The 21,720-nt window shown below is 43.2% G+C and overlaps 1 protein-coding gene across 2 annotated transcripts in view; it reads left to right on the forward strand.

The window, feature by feature from the left end:
- Nucleotides 1-21,720, forward strand: part of LOC127577750 (potassium voltage-gated channel subfamily KQT member 1) — a 638,072-nt gene that overhangs the window by 85,687 nt on the left and 530,665 nt on the right. For both annotated transcript variants that reach the window (XM_052029275.1, XM_052029276.1), the window contains exon 3: nt 15,004-15,094. In XM_052029275.1, coding sequence (XP_051885235.1) covers nt 15,004-15,094 — 91 coding nt within the window. The remainder of the gene's footprint in view (nt 1-15,003; nt 15,095-21,720) is intronic.

Consider the following 21,720-nt stretch of genomic DNA (forward strand, 5'->3'; position numbering starts at 1 on the left):
GATGGCATTTCATTCCCTATAGAGAGCCGCTGAATAGAGATGAGTTATGGGCAGTTCTGTGCCGTGGACCCAAGTGCACTATGCACTGGGTTGAAATGGTTCAAGCCTAATGGATACGAAGTCCTTGTGCCCGATAGGTAGTCTGGATTTAAGACAAGATCCCTGGAATGAGAGGATGGTATATCAACCCACTGAGATTTGAAGTCAGTTTGCAAAAATACACTTTGGGACTGAAGAACTAATGTGGTTGTTTCCAAATGGTTGCAATTCATGTTGGGAGACAAAGCTGGCACCTGCTTGTCTCCAGCTGTTACCATCTGTGCCCCAAGAGGACTCTCCTGGATGATTATTCCAGCCTAATTATATTGCATGGTAGAGCAAAACATTGCAGGGCCAAGTGAAAGTGTGGGCATGTACCTGCAACAGGTATGTGCAGGTAAAAGGTTTGAAAAGTCAGCACTGTTGTCAAAAGTAAAGGTGAAATGTTTGTTTTCTGCTTTGTTTTCTTGGAGGGAAGCCAACATGATTTTGTTTCTCTTTTTGTGACCATTGGAAATTAGGTCAGAGAGCATTATATCGCATTATCATAAATCCTTTTGAATTTCTTTGTGCAATAGCATATTGCAGATTTTGGACAGGTTCCATGATTTTGGAGGGTCATGTGTAAATGACGTAGCCTTGATTGACACTGAGGGAGCACTGAGCTGGGCTGAACCTCGCAGACAACACACAAAAAGCTGAAGGAACTCAGTAGGGTCAGGCAGCATCTGTGCAGGGAAATGGACAGTCGATGTTTTGGTTACTGACCCTTCCCTGCATAGATGCTGCCTGACTGCTGAGTTCCTCCAGCTTTTTGTGTGTTGTCTGCAAGATTCCAGCATCTGCAGTCTCATGTGTCTGAATCTTGCAGATTCTGGGTCTGAATTGAAGTCCCATCTGAGTCCAAGTCTAATTGACTGGTTTACGTGGCCCAGTAGCAGAGCCCCCATTCTTGCTGAGGTTGCCCAGCTTGGGAATCACCTGTCAGTTCCCCCACCACTCAGATCTCCTGCAGACACCACTGATATAAAAAGGGACTCTCAGCTGGCAGAAGAGGTAAAGAAGAAGCTAAGTTTTCTTTTCTTTTTTTTTGCTGTACTTTAATGTTTTCAACCATTTCTGTTTATAATTTACTTTTAAATTTTTCTTTATTTATTTGAATTTGAAAAGCTTTTATATATCTCTGACATTCAGTGATGTAAAACTTATTAAATTCAAACACCGCCTTGACACAAGAACTCACAAAAGTGCACATGAAAATGGGAGCAGGAGTAGGCTGCTTAGCCCTCAAACCTGCTCTGCTATTCAATATGATCATGGCTGATCTGCCCCAGGCCTCAACTCCACTTCTTTGCCAGTTCCACATAAAACTCAAATCTTGGATCTTTCAAAAATTTATCTACCTCCACCTTAAACATCTGCAGTGATCTATCCACCTCAACCTTTTTGGGTAGAGAATGCCAAAGATGAACCACCCTCTGTGGGAAGAAATTCTCATGCGCTTCAGTTTCAAATGACCGTCCCCTGACCTTGTCCTCATTTACATTTTCCGCTTGTGGCAACATCTCAATATCTACCCTGTTATGCCCCCTTAGAATCAGATATATTTCAATACCATCTCTCCTCATTCTTCTAAGCACTAAAGATTACAGATCAAACTTTCTTTAGTTTTCCATGATAGGGCAGCTCTCTCATCCCAGTAAATCTCTTCTGGACTACCTCCAATGTTAGTACATCCTTCCTTAAAGAGGCGACCAAAACTGTACCCAGTATTCCAGGTGATGCAAGGCAAAGCCGGTCCCCAGATTTCCATTTTGTCAAAGACTGTCAGGGATGTGGGGTGGGGGGGTGGAGGGTGGAACCTTCTCCATCTGAGGCCAAGGCACCATTCAGACCTCTCTGCTGAACTCCTTGCTGTGGAGGTCAAGTGGGAAAGGATCCCTGCGCTGGGCCCACATTAGTGCGGGCGTATAGGAATCATGGATAGCGTAACACCGCACACTGTCAGAGGTTCCAGACACTAACATGTGGTCCCATTTAGGGGAACATCAAGGTCACACAGCACAGATTAAATCAGAAAAAGGAGTTTTCCCTGCATATTGTGCAACAGCCCTTCCTCAGCTAATTTACTCTACAACCAATTGAACAGATTAGCTGATCTTTATCTCTTTATTGTCTGTTGTTGCTTTGTCGAAATAGCTGGCATGCAACAGTTCTCACTGCACAGCTAAACAGTTCCTCATATGGTAAGTGTTTTGAGATATTTCTGAGAAGCACTGTAAACCACAGTGTCAACATAGATGTCCTTTTCCATCATTCATGGTTGCATCTTTGAGATGATTCTGTTAATGTTTGCAATTGGAAAAGGTTTGGTGACTGCTACATTAGATTTATTCCACATGCCTCTGAAGGACATTTACAAATTCCTTCACTTATGCGAACCTTTGGCTGATATTTTCAGTGGCAGCTTGATTTATGTGTTCCAGAAAGAATTGCCTCATTAACACAGAGACTCGCCTGTAATCTAATGATCCAGAGCAACATGGCCATTTGTTGTGTCTGACCTCAATACTTCCTCAGTAAGATCCTGCTCTGTTTATAATTTTGAGCTTCTATGATGCTGAGGAATAGAAATAATCATTCCAGCCTTGAATAACGTTCCCACAGAAAGTAACCATGGTACAATAATGACAGTGACGAAAGTTATGGCACAAGTGCATGCCAATGTATTGCATTTTTCAAAATAATTATGTTGAGAATTGATATTTTTCTTCTGTCCTTTTGCTGTAAAAGTTCTGCAGCCATTTGGTCCATTGTGACTCGGTTGGCTATCTATACAAGTTGGTATTGGTATTGGTTTATTATTGTCACATGTATCAAAATACAGTGAAAAGCTTTTCTTTGTATGCCATCCAGATAGATTATTCCATACATAAGTACATTGAAGTAATAAAAAGGAAAACAGAATGCAGAATAAAGTGTTACAGTTACAGAGAAAGTGCAGTACAGATAGACAAATAAAATAAAACAGATAAAGGGCCATGACAAGGTAAATTGGCAATCAAAAGTTCATCTTTTAGCATACGAGAGGTCCATTCAAGAGTCTGATAGCAGTGGGGTAGAAGCTGTCCTCGAGTCTGGTGGTACGTGTTGTCAAGCTTTTGTATCTTTTGCCCGACAAGAGAGGGGAGAAGAGTGAATGACTGGGGTGGGAGGGGTCCTTGATTATGTTGGCTGCTCTCCCAAGGCAGCAGGAAGTGTAGACAGAGTCACTGGATGGAAGGCTGGTTTCTGTGATATGATGTGATGTGCTGAGCTGTGTCCACAACTCTCTGCAATTTCTCACGGTCTAGGGCAGAGCAGTTGCCAAACCAAGCTGTGATGCATCCAGACAGGATACTTTCTATGGTGCATCTGTAGAAATTGATCCCATTCCCTTGCCTTTAATTGGCTTTTACTTTAACAATGTTCCTTGAATAAATAATATGAACATGCAAACACATGAATTTGGAACTCGAGTAGACCACTTGGCCACTTGAACCTGCTTCATCATTTAATAAGATCATGGCTGATCTGATTGGAACCTCAACTCTGGAATGGTATCTTAATAATTGTAGGTCAGGTAAATTGGTTAGTTATCCAATGACCTCTGAGCTGAACATTGTGGTAGGAGGTTTAACCAGCACAATATGTTTATAATCAGGACTGCAATAACTAAGAAAAGAATATCAAAGTAGCCTCTGTTAAACTATATCAATAGATTCCTATCTGCATGTGTTTTGTTAAATGAAATTATTTCATTGATTTAATGATAGCAAAGTAGATATCAGTATAAACAAGTGTGAAATGGCAAATCTTGGGATTATTCAGGCTTTCATATCAAGTGTAGGAAAGATTCTAACAGCTGTCCTTCTGTTGTCCTTTAAATTCATAGAGCATGGAAACAGGCCATTCAGCCCACCAAGTGCATGCCAACCATCAAACACCCCCCTACACTCACCCTACGCAAATCCCATTTTATTCTCCCAACATTCCAGTTGATTCCTGCTGGATTCTGCCGCTCACCCACACAGTGCGGGCAATTTACAGCAGTCAGTTAACCTACACGTCTTTGGGACATGAGAGGAAATTGGGGCATTCTGAGGAAACTACACGGTCAGAGGCAGAACATGCAAAGTCTTCACAGACAGCACCAGAGGTCTGGATTAAACCTGGAACACTGGAGCTGTGTGACAGCAGCTCTACAGTCATGCCACTGTGCTGTCCAAGGTAAAGGTATCACTGCTGTTCCTGTCAGCAATGCGGTAACTTTCCATCAGCACCATTAAATCTAAAACACACTTCCTCATTGTTGTGTCTTTTTATAATGATGTATTCCAACCACCAATTTTCCACCACCTTCCCTTCCCACCCTACCCCTCCCCCCCCAACTTTACATTTTTCCACCACGAAAGGCACTTTTGTAAAGATTTTATAATTCAAAATTAGTTCCCCATCTCGTGGCATCCTATGACCCCTTGAAGGAAGTCACATTTTTTTCATTCAACTGCCAAATTTGTTTCATGGAACATCTGAAGACGATAAGAATTCAAGAAGGCATGAACTTTTTTGCTGATTGAAGCTTCTATATATCCGTGACAATATTTAAACAGCACTTCATAAAGGTTATTAACAAAAGGGAAGGGCACTTAGCTAATGGGTTAACAATCATCAGTGAGGACCAGTTGAATGAATGGATCTTAGGAGGGATTTTTAGAGGTGGAGCAAGTTGAGAAATGTAAATGTTTAAAGAAATTCCAAAAGTGTCTCAGTTGTTGGCAAATGCAGAGGCCCATTTAAAGATAAACTTTGAACTCAGAGGTATCACCAAACTGTACTAAAGCTTTCTGGCACTCCGGAGGAACAGGCTTCAAGGCACTGCACATTCATTGTTAACCAGTTTTTAGTAGGTTAATTGGAGACTCGTGTTCCCTTTGTTTGGCTATGCTCGGTCTACCTGCGGCCATGAATGCTATCTGATTAACCTTAATCCTCAATCTTTCTTTCATTGCTTCCATGCCTCTTTCAATGAATGGCAATATTATAGCATAAAATTTGAGCCACAAAATAGAGTTTAATTGTCTTACTGAAGAAAAACAATTCAGAGAAATTTGCCTCTGCTGCTTTTGATTGGGTTTTGTTCCATTGATGTGACCTAGATGGATTTGTTTTCTTGATGGAAAACAACAGTTGATGTGAAAGACCTGTGTTCTATGGCTTTCTCTTACCTACACTACACTGGCAATAGCACTATATAATATCTGGCCCATTTCCCATTCAGAGGAATGTCTCAAAATGACTTTTGGACACCTTTAATGAGAATCATAGAGTGCCATTTTGAAGTAAAAATTAATTCAGGTGTTCAGTTAGATTGTGTCTGCACCTTTAATAGTAAAACAAGTAGTTGCCATATCTGATGAAATCTTATGGGAGTATAATGATGTCTATCTTGATAGTGTTTTAGTCTTTAAACACATGTAGATATTTGAGCATTGACCATAATGGACAACTGCCTGGTATGGAAACAAGGCACTTACAGTTCACCATTACTGAGTTTTTCTCTAAAACGTGATAGGTTCAAATGTCCTGTAGAAGGTTGCCTCGGGATCCTGTGCAAGAAAGATGCATTGTTTAAATATGGGTTAATCTTCATCATCACTGGGAGGTCATCAATTCTTGATATCCTCCGCTGCCAGTGGCAATAGTCAAAGGTTCCAAGTCCGGTGATAACAATGGTGATGAAGCAAGTTTGGTGCAACTTCCTGATCTGAGAGATTGTGCGAGAGGCCTACTCCATGCCTTGAAGGCTGTGAAAACCAAGAAGGTTGCTTGGATGCCTTTATGAGAATCAAGAACAATGAGAGACATCATCAGATAAGATAAGAAATCCATCATTTATCTTTTCTCACATCCATTGAGAGTTCAGCCATCAGATTTGGAGAATGACTTACTTCATAGAAGAGCGGCATAGTGACTCTGCAGGTAGTGCAGTTGTCTCACAGCTCCAGCCAGTCAAATTCAACCCTGACCTCCAGAGCTGTCTGTCTGGACTCTGTGACTGTGCAGGGGTTCCTCCAGGTACTTGAGTTTATTCCCACATCGCAAAGCATTGTTGGCTGGTAGTTTAATTGGCCATAGTAAATTATTTTCTGTCTTGGAACCTTGCAGCTTAATGGAATGAATATTGAATTCTCCGACTTTAAGTAACCCCCCACCCCCTTCTCCACAAACCCCCCCCAACACCATGATTCTTTTCTTCCTCCCTTTCCTCACCTTTTTTTCTCTCTCTTTTTCTCTCTCTTCTTACCTTTGACCCATCCCCCAGTGGATCTGCTCTCCCCTCCTCCTCCGCACCTGCCTATCACTACCTCTTACCTGCATCTACCTATCACCACCTTGTGCCCACCCCGCCTCCCCTCTTTTGTCCACCTGTCACTGCTCTGCTTTTCTCTCCTATTGGGCTTCCCCTTTTCCTAGCTTCAGTCCTGAAGAAGGGTCCTGACCCAAAACGTTGACCGCCTCCTTTTCTCCACGGATGCTGCCTGGCCTGCTGAGTTCCTCCAGCATCGTCGTGTCTTTCATCTAGACTCCAGCATCTGCAGTCCTTTGTTTCTCCATTGTAAATGGGTGATAAGAAAATGAAGAGTTTGTTAATGAGCATGTGTTGAAGAATGGATTACCTGAAAATAAGTGGGGGAATGGGAATAATAGGATTGCTCCAAGAGCCGGCATGGACATGATGAGCTAAATGGCCTCCTCCTATGTCATCAGGAAACATAATATACATAAAGTAAATTGTGTATTGGAACATTGGACCTTTAATAACTTGACTTTTCATTAACTCTCCAGGTGTACAAAGGATTCACTAACTATAAGACTGGTACTGTTCAGCAACAAAATACAGTAGTAACTACTGTATTATTGAAATATTTTTTTCGAAAGTGTAAAGGATGAGTTTACTGACGAATGCTCAAAGCAGCTGTCTTGCCAGATCCATTGGCCAATTACATCCCAATGATGATCCTCAGTGAACTGTTACTCCCAAGCATTCCTTATCTGTAGACAGAAGATAATAGAATTTCACATCGGACACTTAATCCTTTGTTCATATGTCTAACCACACCCCATTCCCTACACCCTTTCAAACATCGGACACTTAATCCTTTGTTCATATGTCTAACCTCATCCCATTCCCTACACCCTTTCAAAGTTTTCTGTTACAAGTATTTGCTTCCAAGCTGTTAGTTAATGTGCTCCAATAATTATTACAAAATTTTACTATTTAGCGTATCTTCCTCCAAGAATATTTCACTTTGACTTTTATGTAACCTCAATAGAACTCAGCTATTGCCTTGTCCATGCCCGCCTGAAGATGCTTATAGTCTTAATGTATGTACATAGTTCTTTTTTTTACCAGTGGCAGGTTGGATAGTTGCACAGTTAACTGTATGATAAAGAATAATATATTTCCCCTTCAGATCCATTCTCACTCAGCTGTAATTCTGCAGTGGGATACAGATAGATTGAGTGAATGAGTGGGTAAAAGACTGGCAAATGGAGTTTAATGTGGGGAAGTGTGAGGCTATGCACATCGGTAAGAGAAATCAAAAGGTAGATTATTATCTACATAGAGAGAGAATGCAAGTGAGTGGACAATGAGATCTTGGTGTTTCAGTGCTTGAATCACAAAAAGCTAGCAGGCAGGTCTAACAAGTAGTTTAAGAAGGCAAATGATATTTTGGCATTTATTGCAAAGGGGTTACAGTTTAAAAATAGGGAGGTTTTGTTGCAATTGTACAGAGTGTTGGAGAGGCCTCACCTGGAATACTGCATATAGATTATGTCCCCTTACCTAAGAAAAAATATAGTAACATTGGAGGCAAAACAAAAGAGAATCAGCAGGCTAATTCCTGGGATGAGAGGGTTGTCCTACTGAGAGAAACTAAATAGTCTGGGCCTGTATTCTTTGAGGCTTAGAAGAATGAGGGGTGATCTCAGTTAAACATACTTGTGGGAAAGTCTTGAACAAGGGGATATAACTTCAAAAAAAGGTCAGTCAGTTAAACTGAGCTACATAGAAATTTCTTCTCACAGAGGGTGGTGAATCTCTGGTATTCTCTGCCCTGGTGGATGGTGGAAGTTGGATCATTAGAAGTATTTAAAGTGGAGGTGGATAAATATTTGATAGATCAAGGGGTATAGAGAAATGGTATAGAAGAGGAGTTGAGGCCAGCATAGATCAGCCATGATAATATTAAATGGGGCAGGCTTGCAGGGCCTGATGGCCTCCCTCTGCTCCTATTCCTCGTGTTCTTTTGTATGGAGTAACCTTCAAATCAACCAGATCTATGTCACATATAACTCAGTCCTGGAATTAGCAAAATTCTCAATGAATTATGTGTGAAACGTACAAAGAGCAACTTTAACCTTGGATGTTAGTGAAAGTGGGGAATACCAAATCCCCAGCATCATTTTCATTGACCTTACGTTCAGATCCCAGCCAGTTTAGATAATTAAAGGCTGCTTTCTACAGATAGTGCCATCCCCTTCTCTACTAAACTAACAATGTGGGATTTTCAATCACATCCAAATTCTTGGAGGTGAACTTGGGCAGCAAACAAGATTATGCTAAGAGAGACACAAATCATATTTTTCTTTGTTTCCATCAGATGTTTATGGTATTCAGTCCATTCTATTTAACGCACTTTTAGAGATGTGTGTCAATAATACAACACAGAGGCTTCAAATAATGTAAGCTCGATCATTTACTTTATGCTTTCCTTAGCCTTACTGTATAGCTGGCCTAACGTTATTCTCTCTTTACACATTAAAACAAACCATGTAGATAACTTACCCTACATCAAGTAGTCATTTGATGGATTTTGTACCTAATGTGATTCCCTCTTCTTACATCATCACTGTGTTGAGATCAAGGCACATTGCACAATGTCTTAGGATTCCATTCCTCTCAATGTTTACAACCCAAGCTTGACACCGCTGAATCTCTTTCTCCAGGTATATCATCTTATCTTATACTTTGGCTCAATGGGGCCATGTTAGCTCCCAAGGGAGCAATCCCCAGGCACCATTTCCCCAATTCCTTATTTCTGTGTATCCTTATGATTCATTCTCTCTCACACACATTCCCCACAACTCCTCTTTGATTCTTCCTGGCACTTGCTTACATTAAGCAGTGATTCACAGAAGCCAATTAACCTACCAACATGTCTTTGGAATGTGGGAGGAAACCGGCTCCATAGAAATGGAGAGAATGTGCAAATTCCACACAGATGGCACCTGAGGTCAGGATTGAACCTGGGTCCCTGGAGCTGTCAGGCAGCAGCACTAACTGCTGCACCACCATGCTGTCTTTACTGCGTGTCTGTCCTAACATCATTTCAACCTTAATAGTTACGTGCATTGTGGCATTTAGCCTTTTTCAATGAAACCTGTAACTAAGTATCAATTCTGTCAGCATGACGTGTTTGGGAAGATGAGGTCCAATGAGCTCACCACACCAACTCGTGCAGTGGATTGTTAACCTGCTCCAGACAACTTGGTGGAGGAGTGGTTAGAGGATGACATGATCCATTTCATCCCGTGTTCAGATTCAGATCCCAGTCAGTTTGGATATTTTAAGAGCTACAGAGCACACCATCCCCTTCTTTACCACACTAACAAGTGTGTGGAAATGTGCTAGCTCCTTTTGACCTGACACTGGCCATAAATATATCACCTATCTTGTCCTGTGGGCAGGCTTGTTTCCCATGTCTTTGAGGTGGCTCAGCAGGTATTACAAGGGGAAATATCTCATGAAGAGGGTTGTGGTAGTTGCTGTCATTGTGGAAAGATTTTTGAATTGCTGCTTTTCTGGGAAGCTGGCAAATGAATGACTGTTTTCCCAGAGCCTAATGCAGGAACCATAGGCTAACAGGCAGTGGACATTGCACTGATCTAACTCCTTACAAAAGCCAGGATTTCAGGTGCAAGAGCATGAAGTGTGTTAGTTTCCCTATAAAGTTTTGACCATAAAATAGCCATTTATTTCATATCACTTTTTTGCAAACGTTTAACCAAAAGCTGGAAGTCCATTCACTCTAAAATTATAAAGTTTAAAAATACAGGTCCTCCTTGGGTTATGAACATGGGACTTATGGACAGCCCACACATACAAGCGACTACTGGGGAGTCCAGCGGGATTGATGGGGAGGGATTTGCCGGCTGCTGCGTGGCTGCAGGCATCTTCTGCCTGGTGGGAATGGGGAATTTCCAGGTGCCTTCTCTCCTCACCTCCCACCTTCGCAAGCACCCCCACCCGACAACCGGCAACAATCAAGCCAAGCAGAGCTGGGAACACTGAGCAGAATCACTCACTGAGTCCATGAGGTCGGCTGGCGGCAGCTCTGCCCGCGCCTGCTCACTCTCCCATCATGGCTGTTTCTGTGACCCTCTCCTACACGCTGTTGTTGTTCATTTCTGACATATGAACAGTTCTTGGGAATGGAACCCTGCCGTAACCTGGGGACTCCCTGTACTTGTAAAACGTGGTGGGACACAGGAAGTAATGTGTTGTAACTTCTGGACACCATTGTGAAGCCAATCTCTTATTTTTCAGGGAAAACTGATACCATCTGGTTTATTGATTACCTTGGATATAAGGAGATCTGTCTACTTTTAAAAATTCCAAGAAACCATTGATCAAATAGAAAACTGAAAACATGGTGTACGGATTTTTAAAGAAATGTCAGAGTACCACGATTATATAACTTGACACTTAGAGGCTTGCACTAATAATCAGAAGAATGCACTTTCAAATCCCGTTTTGCAGCTTAAGAATATGAATATATTTTACAGAGCAAAAAAATGTAATTTGGAAATGAATAATCTGCCATTTGCAAAAGTGACCAGGAAGCTGGTGAATGTTGACATGATACATGATGATCCACCAATGCCCTTTGCAGGGGAGGAGAACTGATGCCCTTCCTCTGATATGTGACTCTAGTCTCATACAAACAAGATTCACTTTAAATTAACGCAATAACAGAAAATGCTGGGTAACTCTTAGCAGGTCAGGCAGCATCTGCGGGGGGAACAAACAGTTAATGTTTTGGGTTCATCAGAGCCAGGAAAGAGAGTAAAACAAGTTAGATTTCAGTGGGAGAGGTGGGGGAGGGGTGGGTAGAACAAAGGGAATATCTCTGATAGGGCGTGACTAAATGGCTTAATGCGGACAGTCACCTGGCATACAAAGCTTCCTTGTCTGTATAATGTTCTGAAAATGGTGAGGCTGTGGGACTTGCCCAGCAGGACAGTCTCTACAAATAGAATAACAAAAAACTGAGCCAGCATGATGCCGGGCAGAAACAGCCAGTTGAGATACAGACAGAAAGAAAGAGTGAAGAAAGAGGGCACGTACCACCAGCTTCTACCCCACTGTGATAAGACTATTGAACGGTTCCCTTATACAATGAGATGGACTACGACCTCATGATCTACCTTGTTGTGACCTTGCACCTTATTGCATTGCACTTTCTCTGTAGCTGTGACACTTTACTCTGTACTGTTATTGTTTTTACCTGTACCACATCAAAGCACTCTGTACTAACTCAATGTAACTGCACTGTGTAATGAATTGACCTGTACGATCGGTTTGTAAGACAAGCTTTTCACTGTACCTTGGTAAACCAATACCAACACCAAGAGTGAACTATCTAAAGTTGGAGAATTCGATATTGAGTCCTGCAGGCTGAAGCGTGCCCAGAAGGAAGGTGAAGTACCTTTCCTCAAGCTGACTTTGGACCTCACTGTAACAGCGCAGGAGGCCACAGACAGAAAGGGTAGATGGGGAGTGGGTGGGTGAATTAATGCAGCAGGCAACCAGAAGCTCAGGGTCACTCGTGCGGATTGAACATTTGCACCTCTGAACTGCACCCTTGCTCTGAACTGTCCTTTCAAGTGGCCCAGCGTGCTGCGAGTTACCTCAAAGCTGCTCTTGCAGAATTTCCAAAAGAAAATGCTCACCGCCACCTTAAGGGCAATGACAGGTGAGAAATAAATGTCAAACTTCGCCAATTAAAGGAAAATTTTGTATTTTTTCTCAATCACAGAAGGACGTACTGACTGTCCAGGAATGTCCCGCATACTTGACCTAGTTACATGGGCTTCCTGTATCGGACTTATGTTTGTGCAAAGTACAGAACCTGACACTGTAACATTGGCTTCCATACCCCCAGGCTAGAGAAGAGAATCACTGGCTTGGGTTCCAGCTCCTGACTGCTGGACACCAATCCCACTTAAGAGTAAATGTATACCGAGCTCTCTAGCACAGGATTTTCTACCACAGAAAGCAGTGAAAGCCAAATCATTAAATATATTTAAGGAGTTAGATATTGTTCTTAGGGCTGGAGGGATATAGGAAAGACACTGGAACAGGATACTGAATTTTGATGATTGGCCATGATCTTAATGTATGGCGCAGCAGACTTGAAGGGCCGAATGGCCTTCTCCGGCCCATTCTTTCCACGATTCTGTGAGCTGGATGAGAGCTGGAAGTGAACGAGTCACATGGTCAAATGGTTGCACGTGGCTCAAATTTACATCTGTAATGATGTCATTTACTTGCAAACTTTGTTGTGGAACACTGGGGGTGAGGGGATATAGAGGGGGATATGGAGGGAAAATAGGTTGAGAGGTACCAAGAAGTCTCCAACTGCCAGCATTGGCAGACCAGAGTTACAAGCTGCAGCTTCAACTGAATAGCAATGGAAAAGAATAATTTGATTGCAACTGTACAACGGCCTGCGACTGTAAAAGAAAGTACTACTTTAATGAGAGTGCAATGAATATTGGCTGTTGGTTGCACAAGAGGAGGTATGGTGATCAAGGCATGGGTAGCAATGCACTGGCACGATTGCAGGCATGAACACAAAGGTGGGAGCCATGCCATGGGACCCTCAAAATCCAGTCTCAAAATCCCCATTCAAAACGACCCGATTGTATAATGGCCGCAGATGGGGGATATTGCATGAGGGCACAAGTTCATGTCAAAAGTAACTGCCAGCAAAGACAAAATTGCCCATTTGTCTTGAATACAAGGGCCCAAGGGTAAGAAACAATCCCCTTGAAGTACATAAATCTGGGTTACAAGGAGGTGGAAACAGAATGTTGATTTGCAAACCCATTGATTGAGAAAGCAATGATAAACAGGCCCATAGATGTTTCATTGTTAGTTTGTAGAAGACCAAGACATGTCTTAGAAACGCCTCAACCATTTTCTATTGAGGTAGAGCCAAGTGCTGTTGGGCACATATTGAGGAGGAATCCTGCAAGCTATTGGCGGAGAAGAGTGATTGGATTGCCAGTGGAGAAGTCGGTGGTCATGTGAGTTGGTAATATCAACAAAGAATAAAGCTTCTATGACATAAAGAGAAGATTAATACATTTATAGAAGGTCATAGGTTTTCAGCATTGGCCATTCAGGTGTCTGCCAGCAAGGGATGGACACCTACCTGCTTCACTCTGGGCAGGAAGTCAAGCACACATTGTGTTGTGAAGTTAGATACTATTAGTGAGGTACCAGAGCAGAAAGTATTGATTACTGAGGTATCTCTGAAAACCTCCATGAGATTTGAGAGACAAGCCTGCAAAGCAAAGTAACAAGCTGGTCCAGAATTAGACCAGGGTAGACGAGATGTTCCTGAATGAAGGAAAGCTCACTTTGAACAGGCTGACTCCAAAGCATATGATTTAGTATTTTTGGAGCAATGGTATTATTTGCAATTCTCAACACCAAATTGTCCAGCGGAAGAGTCTGTAAGACGTTGTAACCATATGTTAGGAAGCCAATTCACTGGAGTTCCAAGGCAACACCTATGCCGCTGCAAGAATCCACAGATAAGTTGCAAGGCAAGAGGCTCGGCATTATGTGCTATAGTGAGGTTAGGCATAGAGAGTTTCAGTAGAGGATGTGAGACCTGTTGTGTATGAGGCATATCTGGAGATGAGATCCAACAGAATTATCAGTCATCGGTGAAGCAGTGTTAACTGTGAATAGAACCTCTTCCATTCCACCTACTCGTTATCGCAGATAGAATAAGCTTCTCTTTGGTTACATTTATAACTCCGTAACTTCATATACACTGATACTTCCTTGGCATTCCCAGGAATTAGAGCACTAATGGCAGCAAAAATCAAATTGCTGGAGGAACTCAGCAGGTTGAGCAGCATCTGCAGGTTGGGGGTGGGGGGGGGGGGAAGAAATTGTCGACATTTAGGGTCGAGACTCTCCATCCAAATGTCGACAATTCCTTCACCTCCATAGATGCTGTTTGACTTGCTGAGTTCTTCCAGCAGTCTTTTTGACTCCAGACTCCAATATGTGTAGTCTCTTGCGCCTCCACTAGTGGAATCAGCACAATAGGGGTTATTCTCGCATTACTTAGATGCATTAATGACAGTGCTGCTGTGCAGCAATGTAAAAGTTAAAGGTGATCTAATCACCACATTGTTCAGTGTGGAGTGAGCAACTGAGACAATATGTACGTTCCCTGTATTTCCTCTATTAGCAGGATGGGTTTCAGAAATAGTCCAGCTACATTTTAGTTCCCCATTAACAGGTTGGGACTCAGATGTGTGTGCAGCTGTATTCAAACTCTCCCAGCTGTAAACTGGGATTTGGATGTGTGTCCAGCTGTATTTTGTTTTCCTCATTCAGAAGGTAGGACAGCTCAATCTTATCCTCCCCAGTAAATGGTTAATAGATATGGGGCAGGTATATGTTCCATCCTCATAAGCTGGTGGATGGAAATGATGTAGTTGTATTTTATTCCTCTTTTTTGAAAGGTTGGTGAATGTTATCAAAAATGATGAGCTTTTATATTTCTGTGCTCTTCATCCTTTTCATTTCATTTTCTTTTTGCCTTCCAGATTTCTAATTGTTTTGGTTTGCCTCATCTTCAGTGTCATGTCGACAATCGAGCAATACCATTACTTTGCCAACAGAGCTCTTGTTTGGATGGTATGTAAACAACTGTTCTTACCTATGATAACACAGTTTCTTCTGCACGCACTCTGGAATGTATGCCTGGTTGTTAAGAGTAAGCATTCACACCATTTAATGTTCTTCTAATGGGGCATACAAGTCTCTTACAGTCTTTGGCCAGAGTAATGTGTATGAAAAATCTTCAGTTGTTACCTTAAGCCTGACATGTCAAATTGTTGGACTGGAACTGACAAGCTTCTTACTGTTCCTCAAGGTGATGGATAGATTGCTGTCCCTTGCTGCAAAATTAATCTTACCAAGTATAATTGTGGTGGAGCATTTAATCTTTTTTTTCTGGTCAGTTGTCCACAAGATTACTCTGGCTGACTGATTTGTTGCATCTGGTGCTTACACAGCTGCTGGAGTCACTGTCCTGAGTCCAGGTCAATACTGCGTGCTCAGTATCAGCCAGTATACTTGATGCACTGATACCTGTTGTTTCAGACATTGTAATCACCAGGTCAGAACAACAATTGACCAATGTAGACTGGGGAAAGTAAGTTAAAAATTTCACAATAGATAAGCATTCAAAGAAGTATTTATTAATTCCCAGCAAATATATTGAGAAGTAAAACCCACTGATAAAGTTATCCATCTGCAGTATTGGAGACTTATAATATTGCTAAGAAGAATAAGAAGTCTGAGAGTGTTAGGTAACAGCAAATGATGATCAAAATCATGATGGAGGTACTGGAAATTAGCAAGATTTAAAAACATTGTAAGAGCTTCTACACATATATAAAAAGAAAGAGATTAACAAAAATATGTGTGGGTCCAAGAGACAAATTATAACAGAGAATAAAGTAATGTCTAAGGTATTAAACAAGTATGTTTTGTCTTCACTGAAGAAGACATCATAAATAAGATGATGGAAGACCAAGGGTTCAATGGCAGGAAGGAACTGAAGGCAATTAATATTGCTAAAGAACATGAACTGAAGAAATTAAAGGGACTAAAATCTGCCAAATCCTCTGGTCCTGATTCCTGCATTTGTAAAAGAGGGGGCTGCAGAATAAATGTACTTATGATGATCAAGCAAATGTCCAGAGATTCTGGAACAGTCCCAGAGATAAGGCAGCAAATCTAACACCACTGACGTCAATTGTCAGTTAGTGCTGGAATCCATTATTAAGCATTTGTTTACAGAGCATTTAAATCATAAACTAATTAGGCAGAGTCAACATAATTTATAAAAGGGTGATCTGGGTGACAAATTTTAATAGCTCTTTGAGGAGGTAACCAGAGAAATAGATAAGGGGAAACCAGTGGATATAATGTATCTGGATTTTCAAAAGGCATTTGATACCAATCAGTCAGCCAAGTATACCAATACGATCAATGCCGAAAATAAGGGCTCACTGGGTTGGGGGTAGTGTATTAACATGGATCAGTTTGGTGCCAGGTGTCAGTACTGAGCTCTTAGCTGTTCACAATGTTAGTAACCTCAATGAAAAGACTAAAACTTGTGTATCTAAATTTGCTGATGATACAACAGACTGTAAGGAGCATGTGAAGAATCTGCAGAGGATACAACCAGGTCAAGTGAGTGGGAAAGGAGGTGGCAGATAGAGTATAATGTGAGAAAATGTGAGGTTATTCACTTCAGTAGGAAGAAAAGAACAGTTTTTAAATGGCAAGAAATATTATGTACGTCTGTAACATGGGACATCATGTTAGAGTTGGTTAGACTGCACTTGGAGTATTTTGTGGAAGGGAAATTAGAGGTGGGCAAAATATTGTTGGTCTTGCTGGTGGTGTCCACCTCCTGAGAATGAACTTGAATGGGTTTAAAAATAATGAAGGCAGTTCAGGAAAGCTAGAGGTTGAACTTCAGTGAGGATACAAGGAAATCCAACCTGATGCCCTTGGGCATCTTCCGTAAATGGATGTTTCAGCATGTTCCTTCCTCAAGGATCAGAATTGCCAGCTTGTGCTCATTGTTGGGCACAGGTGGAGAAGCACATTCTTCAATGTAATGCACCTTTCCCCACTTAGAGTGGATCCCTGCACGCATGCACAGAGTGCACAGCAACATAACAAGTGTGTGTCGCTCCTGTGGTGGGTGAATGCAGGAGCTTGATGCTTGACCTACTCCCAAGGACTGAATGTTAGGTTAGGAACAGCAGTAAGGTTCCCTTCATTACCAAGAAGCGATGTAGCTTGGCTTATGGGAGGTGATGGGGAGCCGAAGATTTCATTGACTTGGGATGAAGGTGAGCAAGGCATGGCAGAAGGAGAGTGCCAATGTTCCTTGGTCAAATAGGTGGGACCTCACATTGTATTGCCTCCAAATGAATGGGAAGGAGTCCGAATCCCATCCCTTCACCACTATTGCTGGTTCAGGTGCAGCTCAATGCTTAGTCTCAACACCAGAGTCCATATGTGCTCAATGCTCTCCTATTTTAAGGGCATGAATATGCTAGCATTCCTTATTGATTCTAAGACCTGCCATGAGTTAAAATAGGGACAAAGCAAATAGCAGGAACAGTGGCTTTAATTCTGTGCTCTGAGGCTTGCCTTTAATGGGGGAAAATTCAGGGAAAAGTTCACCATGCTCAAAGTGATAAAAAGGGAAGCATAGAGTACAGGCAGGGGTTTATCTTGCACTCCTGCTACCCCAGTGACTTCTGGTATGAACTGATTTGGAGTGCTAGTTTATCCTGGGTCTCTCCCAGCAATGTTGGTTGAAGCAGGGAAGTGGCAGGCCCTTGAACAGTGTCTGGGTTCCTCGTGCTGATGATGCCTGATGAGGTTCCTACAGGTCAGCCGTCAGGAGGCTTCAGCCAGTGGCAATCACACCTGGTGTCTGGCCTGGCACCGCAGCAAATCATCAGGAGCCGACCCTCATTCAGACAGGCTGAGGGGTGGATCTGATCGTCAGGACTGACAGGCGCTCACTCAAAGTGCCCTTGAACCTGGGTGTGTTATCACATGAGGGAAATTTCTTCACTCGGAGGGTGGTGTTCCCATGGAATTCTCCACCACAGATTGGCTGCGGAGGTCAACTCATTGAATATACTTAAGAAGGGTGTAGGGAGGTTTGTAGATAGGGTGGGCTGCAGTGTCTGACTGATGCTGTGGCCTCTGTTCCCACTGCTGCTGCCTTTTGGGCTGGGCAGGACTTGGGACCTAACCCAATGGAGCCTGGCCATGCTCCTGTCCCAACTATACAGCGCCAGAGACCTGCATTCAATCCTGACCTCAGGTGCTCTCCATGTGGAGTTTGCATGCTCTCCCTGTGGCTGCGTGGGTTTCCTCCGGGTACTCCCCCCACCTCCCAAAGACATGCGGGTTGGTATGTTAATTGGCCACTTGTGTGCAGGTGAGTTGGTAGAATGGGATGGCAATTGTTGATTATATGGGAACAATAAAAAATGTGGTTAATATAGGATTGGTGTAAATGGGTGGTGGTGGTCAGCAAGGATTCATTAGGCCGAAGGGCCTGTTTCCATGCCGTGTCTCTCCATAACTCTATAAAATGATGAAGGTTACACACCATCAGAGTGCCCTTGAACCTCGGTGTATTATTACACGAGGAAAAATCTCTACACTCAGGTGGACTTCTCTACCTCAGATGGCTGTGGCCAACTCATTGAATATACTCAGGAAGGATGTAGGGAGGTTTCTAGACACAAGAAACATCAAAGGGGTATGACAAGAGAGTGGGATTATGATATCAAGATAAGCCAGTTTGAATGGTGGAGCAGGCACAAAGGACCAAATGACCTGTTCCTGCTCCTATTTTTCTTTGTTCCACTGTCACAGCCCCACATCTCTCTAACAGTAACCCTAACACTCTCACATTGCAACCACCAGCATGGTAGGAAAAGGAAGTGTAGTGGAAGAGCATATCTTCTTTACGTTCTTGACTTCTGCCTGGTGTGGATATTGGAACTTCAGAGAGTCTTGGAACTGAAGGTTGGGCAATTGCCCCAGATTCCCGTTATAGATCTCTGGCCATCAGGTGTCCCTACCTGTACGTCTGAATCACTCCAAAAATACCCCCCCACCCCAAAAAAAACCCTGCAGATGCTGGAAATCCTGAAATCAAGAGACAAAGCACTGGAAATGCCCAGCAGGTCAGGCAGCACCTGTGGAGACAGAGGTTGAGTTAATGTTTCAGCTCCATGACCTTTCATCAGAAATTGCTCTGTTTCTGCCTCCACAGATGCTGCCTGACCTGCTGAGTATTACCAGCATTCTCTGTTTTTATTTTAGACAGCCCCACTTTACCCACTTGGTACCCAAACTGTGTCAACGTTTCCCAGAGATCTCATCATAATGGACTGGAGGGGGAATGGGGACATCGAGCTCTACTTAAGGAATTCCATCAATTGGTGTACCGAAAGGAGTTGATTTGCCATCACCGATGACAAACCCCTCCCCTTCACCCTAACCCCCCATCCCTAGAATTGAACACCAGCAGTTCTAGTTGAACAACTGTGGTCTGGATAATGTAACTTTGACTCTGGAGTGGTTTGGTAAACAAACCTGAATGTCTTAGTTATCACTCTTGATTTGCCATGTTGTGTGATTCTTATCATCTTATGTCAAACCTGTCGCTGTTAATCCTCTTTTGCTGGGAGGATTCCAGAATATGGAGCGTTTGATGTCTCTGGGCCTGTACAATGGAGTTCAGAAGGATGAGGGGGGAATCGCATTGAAACCAACCGAATACTGAAAGGCCTGGCTAGAATGGATGTGGAGAGGATGTTTCCATTAGTGGGAGAGTCTAGAATCCGAGGGCACAGCCTTAGAATAAAAGGACATCCCTTTAAAGTTGAGATGAGGAGGAATTTCTTCAGCCAGAGAGTGGTGAATCTGTGGAATTCGTTGCCATGGAGGACAGTGGAGGCCAAGTCATTGGGTGTATTTAGGACAGAGATTGATAAGCTCTTGATCGGTAAGGAGGCTTAAGGGTTACGGGGAGAAGGTGGCAGAATGGGGTTGAGAAAAAAAACTGCAATGATTGGTGGGGTAGACTCAATGGGCTGAATGGCCTGATTCTGCTCCGATGTCTTATGGTGTTAATGTGAAAAAATAAATCAGGCAGCAGACTACTGGAGCCAGGCCCCAGGCCCAAATCATGATCACAGTGGTTTAACCAGATTGTTCTGGCTGCTGCGGTAATAGAGTGGATCCGGAGGTGCACAATGTAGGTGCTGACGTGGTTCAGGGGGTTAATGTGGTATGACAACCAGCTGGAGGTCCTTGCCTGGACCTTGTGGGGCGGGAAGCAAAGCAGCATTGTTGGGGAACGTTTCCCAATTTAAGCTGACACCCCTCCCACCCCTTGGCTGCCTCTGTTTTTCAGGTTTTCCATGCTGCATTCTTCCTTAATTAAACCCTGGTTCAATTCCAGCACCTTCAGTTTGCAAAAGTGCTCACTCATCCTTCACAATACCGCATTGTAGCAGATCAAATTATACATTTTTGTTCTTAGAGCACTCAGGCCGAGAGGTTCAATTGCACAATGCCATTTCCTTTTCAACCTCATACAACTGAAAATGGAGTGAAACACAGTATCACCGGAAATTCGACTGACTGCTCCAGGGACAGAGTTGTCCCTGTGCTCGTCACGATGGCAGGGATTCAGGGCTGATGCCATTCCCTGTTCACTTCTCCTTTCACAGGATCATGGGAGTACTTCGACCACGTTGTCCTGGGAGCTTCTGGTATAGTTGGTGGGCTTGTGAGAGAGAAGAGGGAAATATGTGTTGGAATGGGTGTGGTAGGATTTCTCTGAGAGCCAGCATAGACTGGATGGACCAAATGGCTTCCTTTTATGTTGTAAGACAACATAAAGTAAGCTAATAGGTGTAGCAGGCTCCAAGAATTTCCAAGGGTTGCACAGCGGCACAGCAGTTAATGCTCCAGCGACCCAGGTTCAATCCTGACCTTCAGTGCTGCCTATGTGGAGTTTGCACATTCTCCTTGTGGGTTTCCTTCAAGTGCTCTGGTTTCCTCCCACAGCCCAAAGGTGAGAAGGTAATTGTCTACTGTCCTATATCCCTCATGTAGGGTGGGTGGCAGGAGAGTCAGAAGCGGGTAGTTGATGGGGATAGGAGAGGAAAAGTGAGATTAGTGCAGAAGAGTACTCAATGGTCGGCACAGACGCAGTGGGCCGAAGGGCCTGTTTCTGTGCTGTGTGAATCCATGACTCCCAACACCATCTTTCTGAGATCTGGACCCCTGTCAGTTAAGTCCCTTACTTATCTTTCATCCATCTGGGAACCTCCCCTCCCCTGTGAAAACAATACACCAGCCAGTCTGTTCCCCAATCCCTGCAAACTCCCCAGTCCTGGATGCCCCATCTGAGTCCCACCAGACCTCCCTCTAACTGGGCCCTGACTAGGCCTGAGGCTACCAGCCAGCTCCCACCCACTCCCCCTCTGCATCGATCCTGTCCTTGATCCAGGAACCCAGGCAGTGCCTTTTCCAATGGTTTGAAGTTTGTAGCAGGGGTGAAGTTCACAGCCAAAGCAGAGACTGCCACCCCATTGCAAGGGCCCTGTCGGAGGGAACGAGAGTTCTTCCCCGAGTTTGCACCTTGCTGTTAGCGTGGGCTTAGCTTGAATTATTTATGATTTTATTTGATTTAC

Source organism: Pristis pectinata, chromosome 14 (genome assembly GCF_009764475.1).
Source record: "Pristis pectinata isolate sPriPec2 chromosome 14, sPriPec2.1.pri, whole genome shotgun sequence".
Classification (NCBI taxonomy): domain Eukaryota; kingdom Metazoa; phylum Chordata; class Chondrichthyes; order Rhinopristiformes; family Pristidae; genus Pristis; species Pristis pectinata.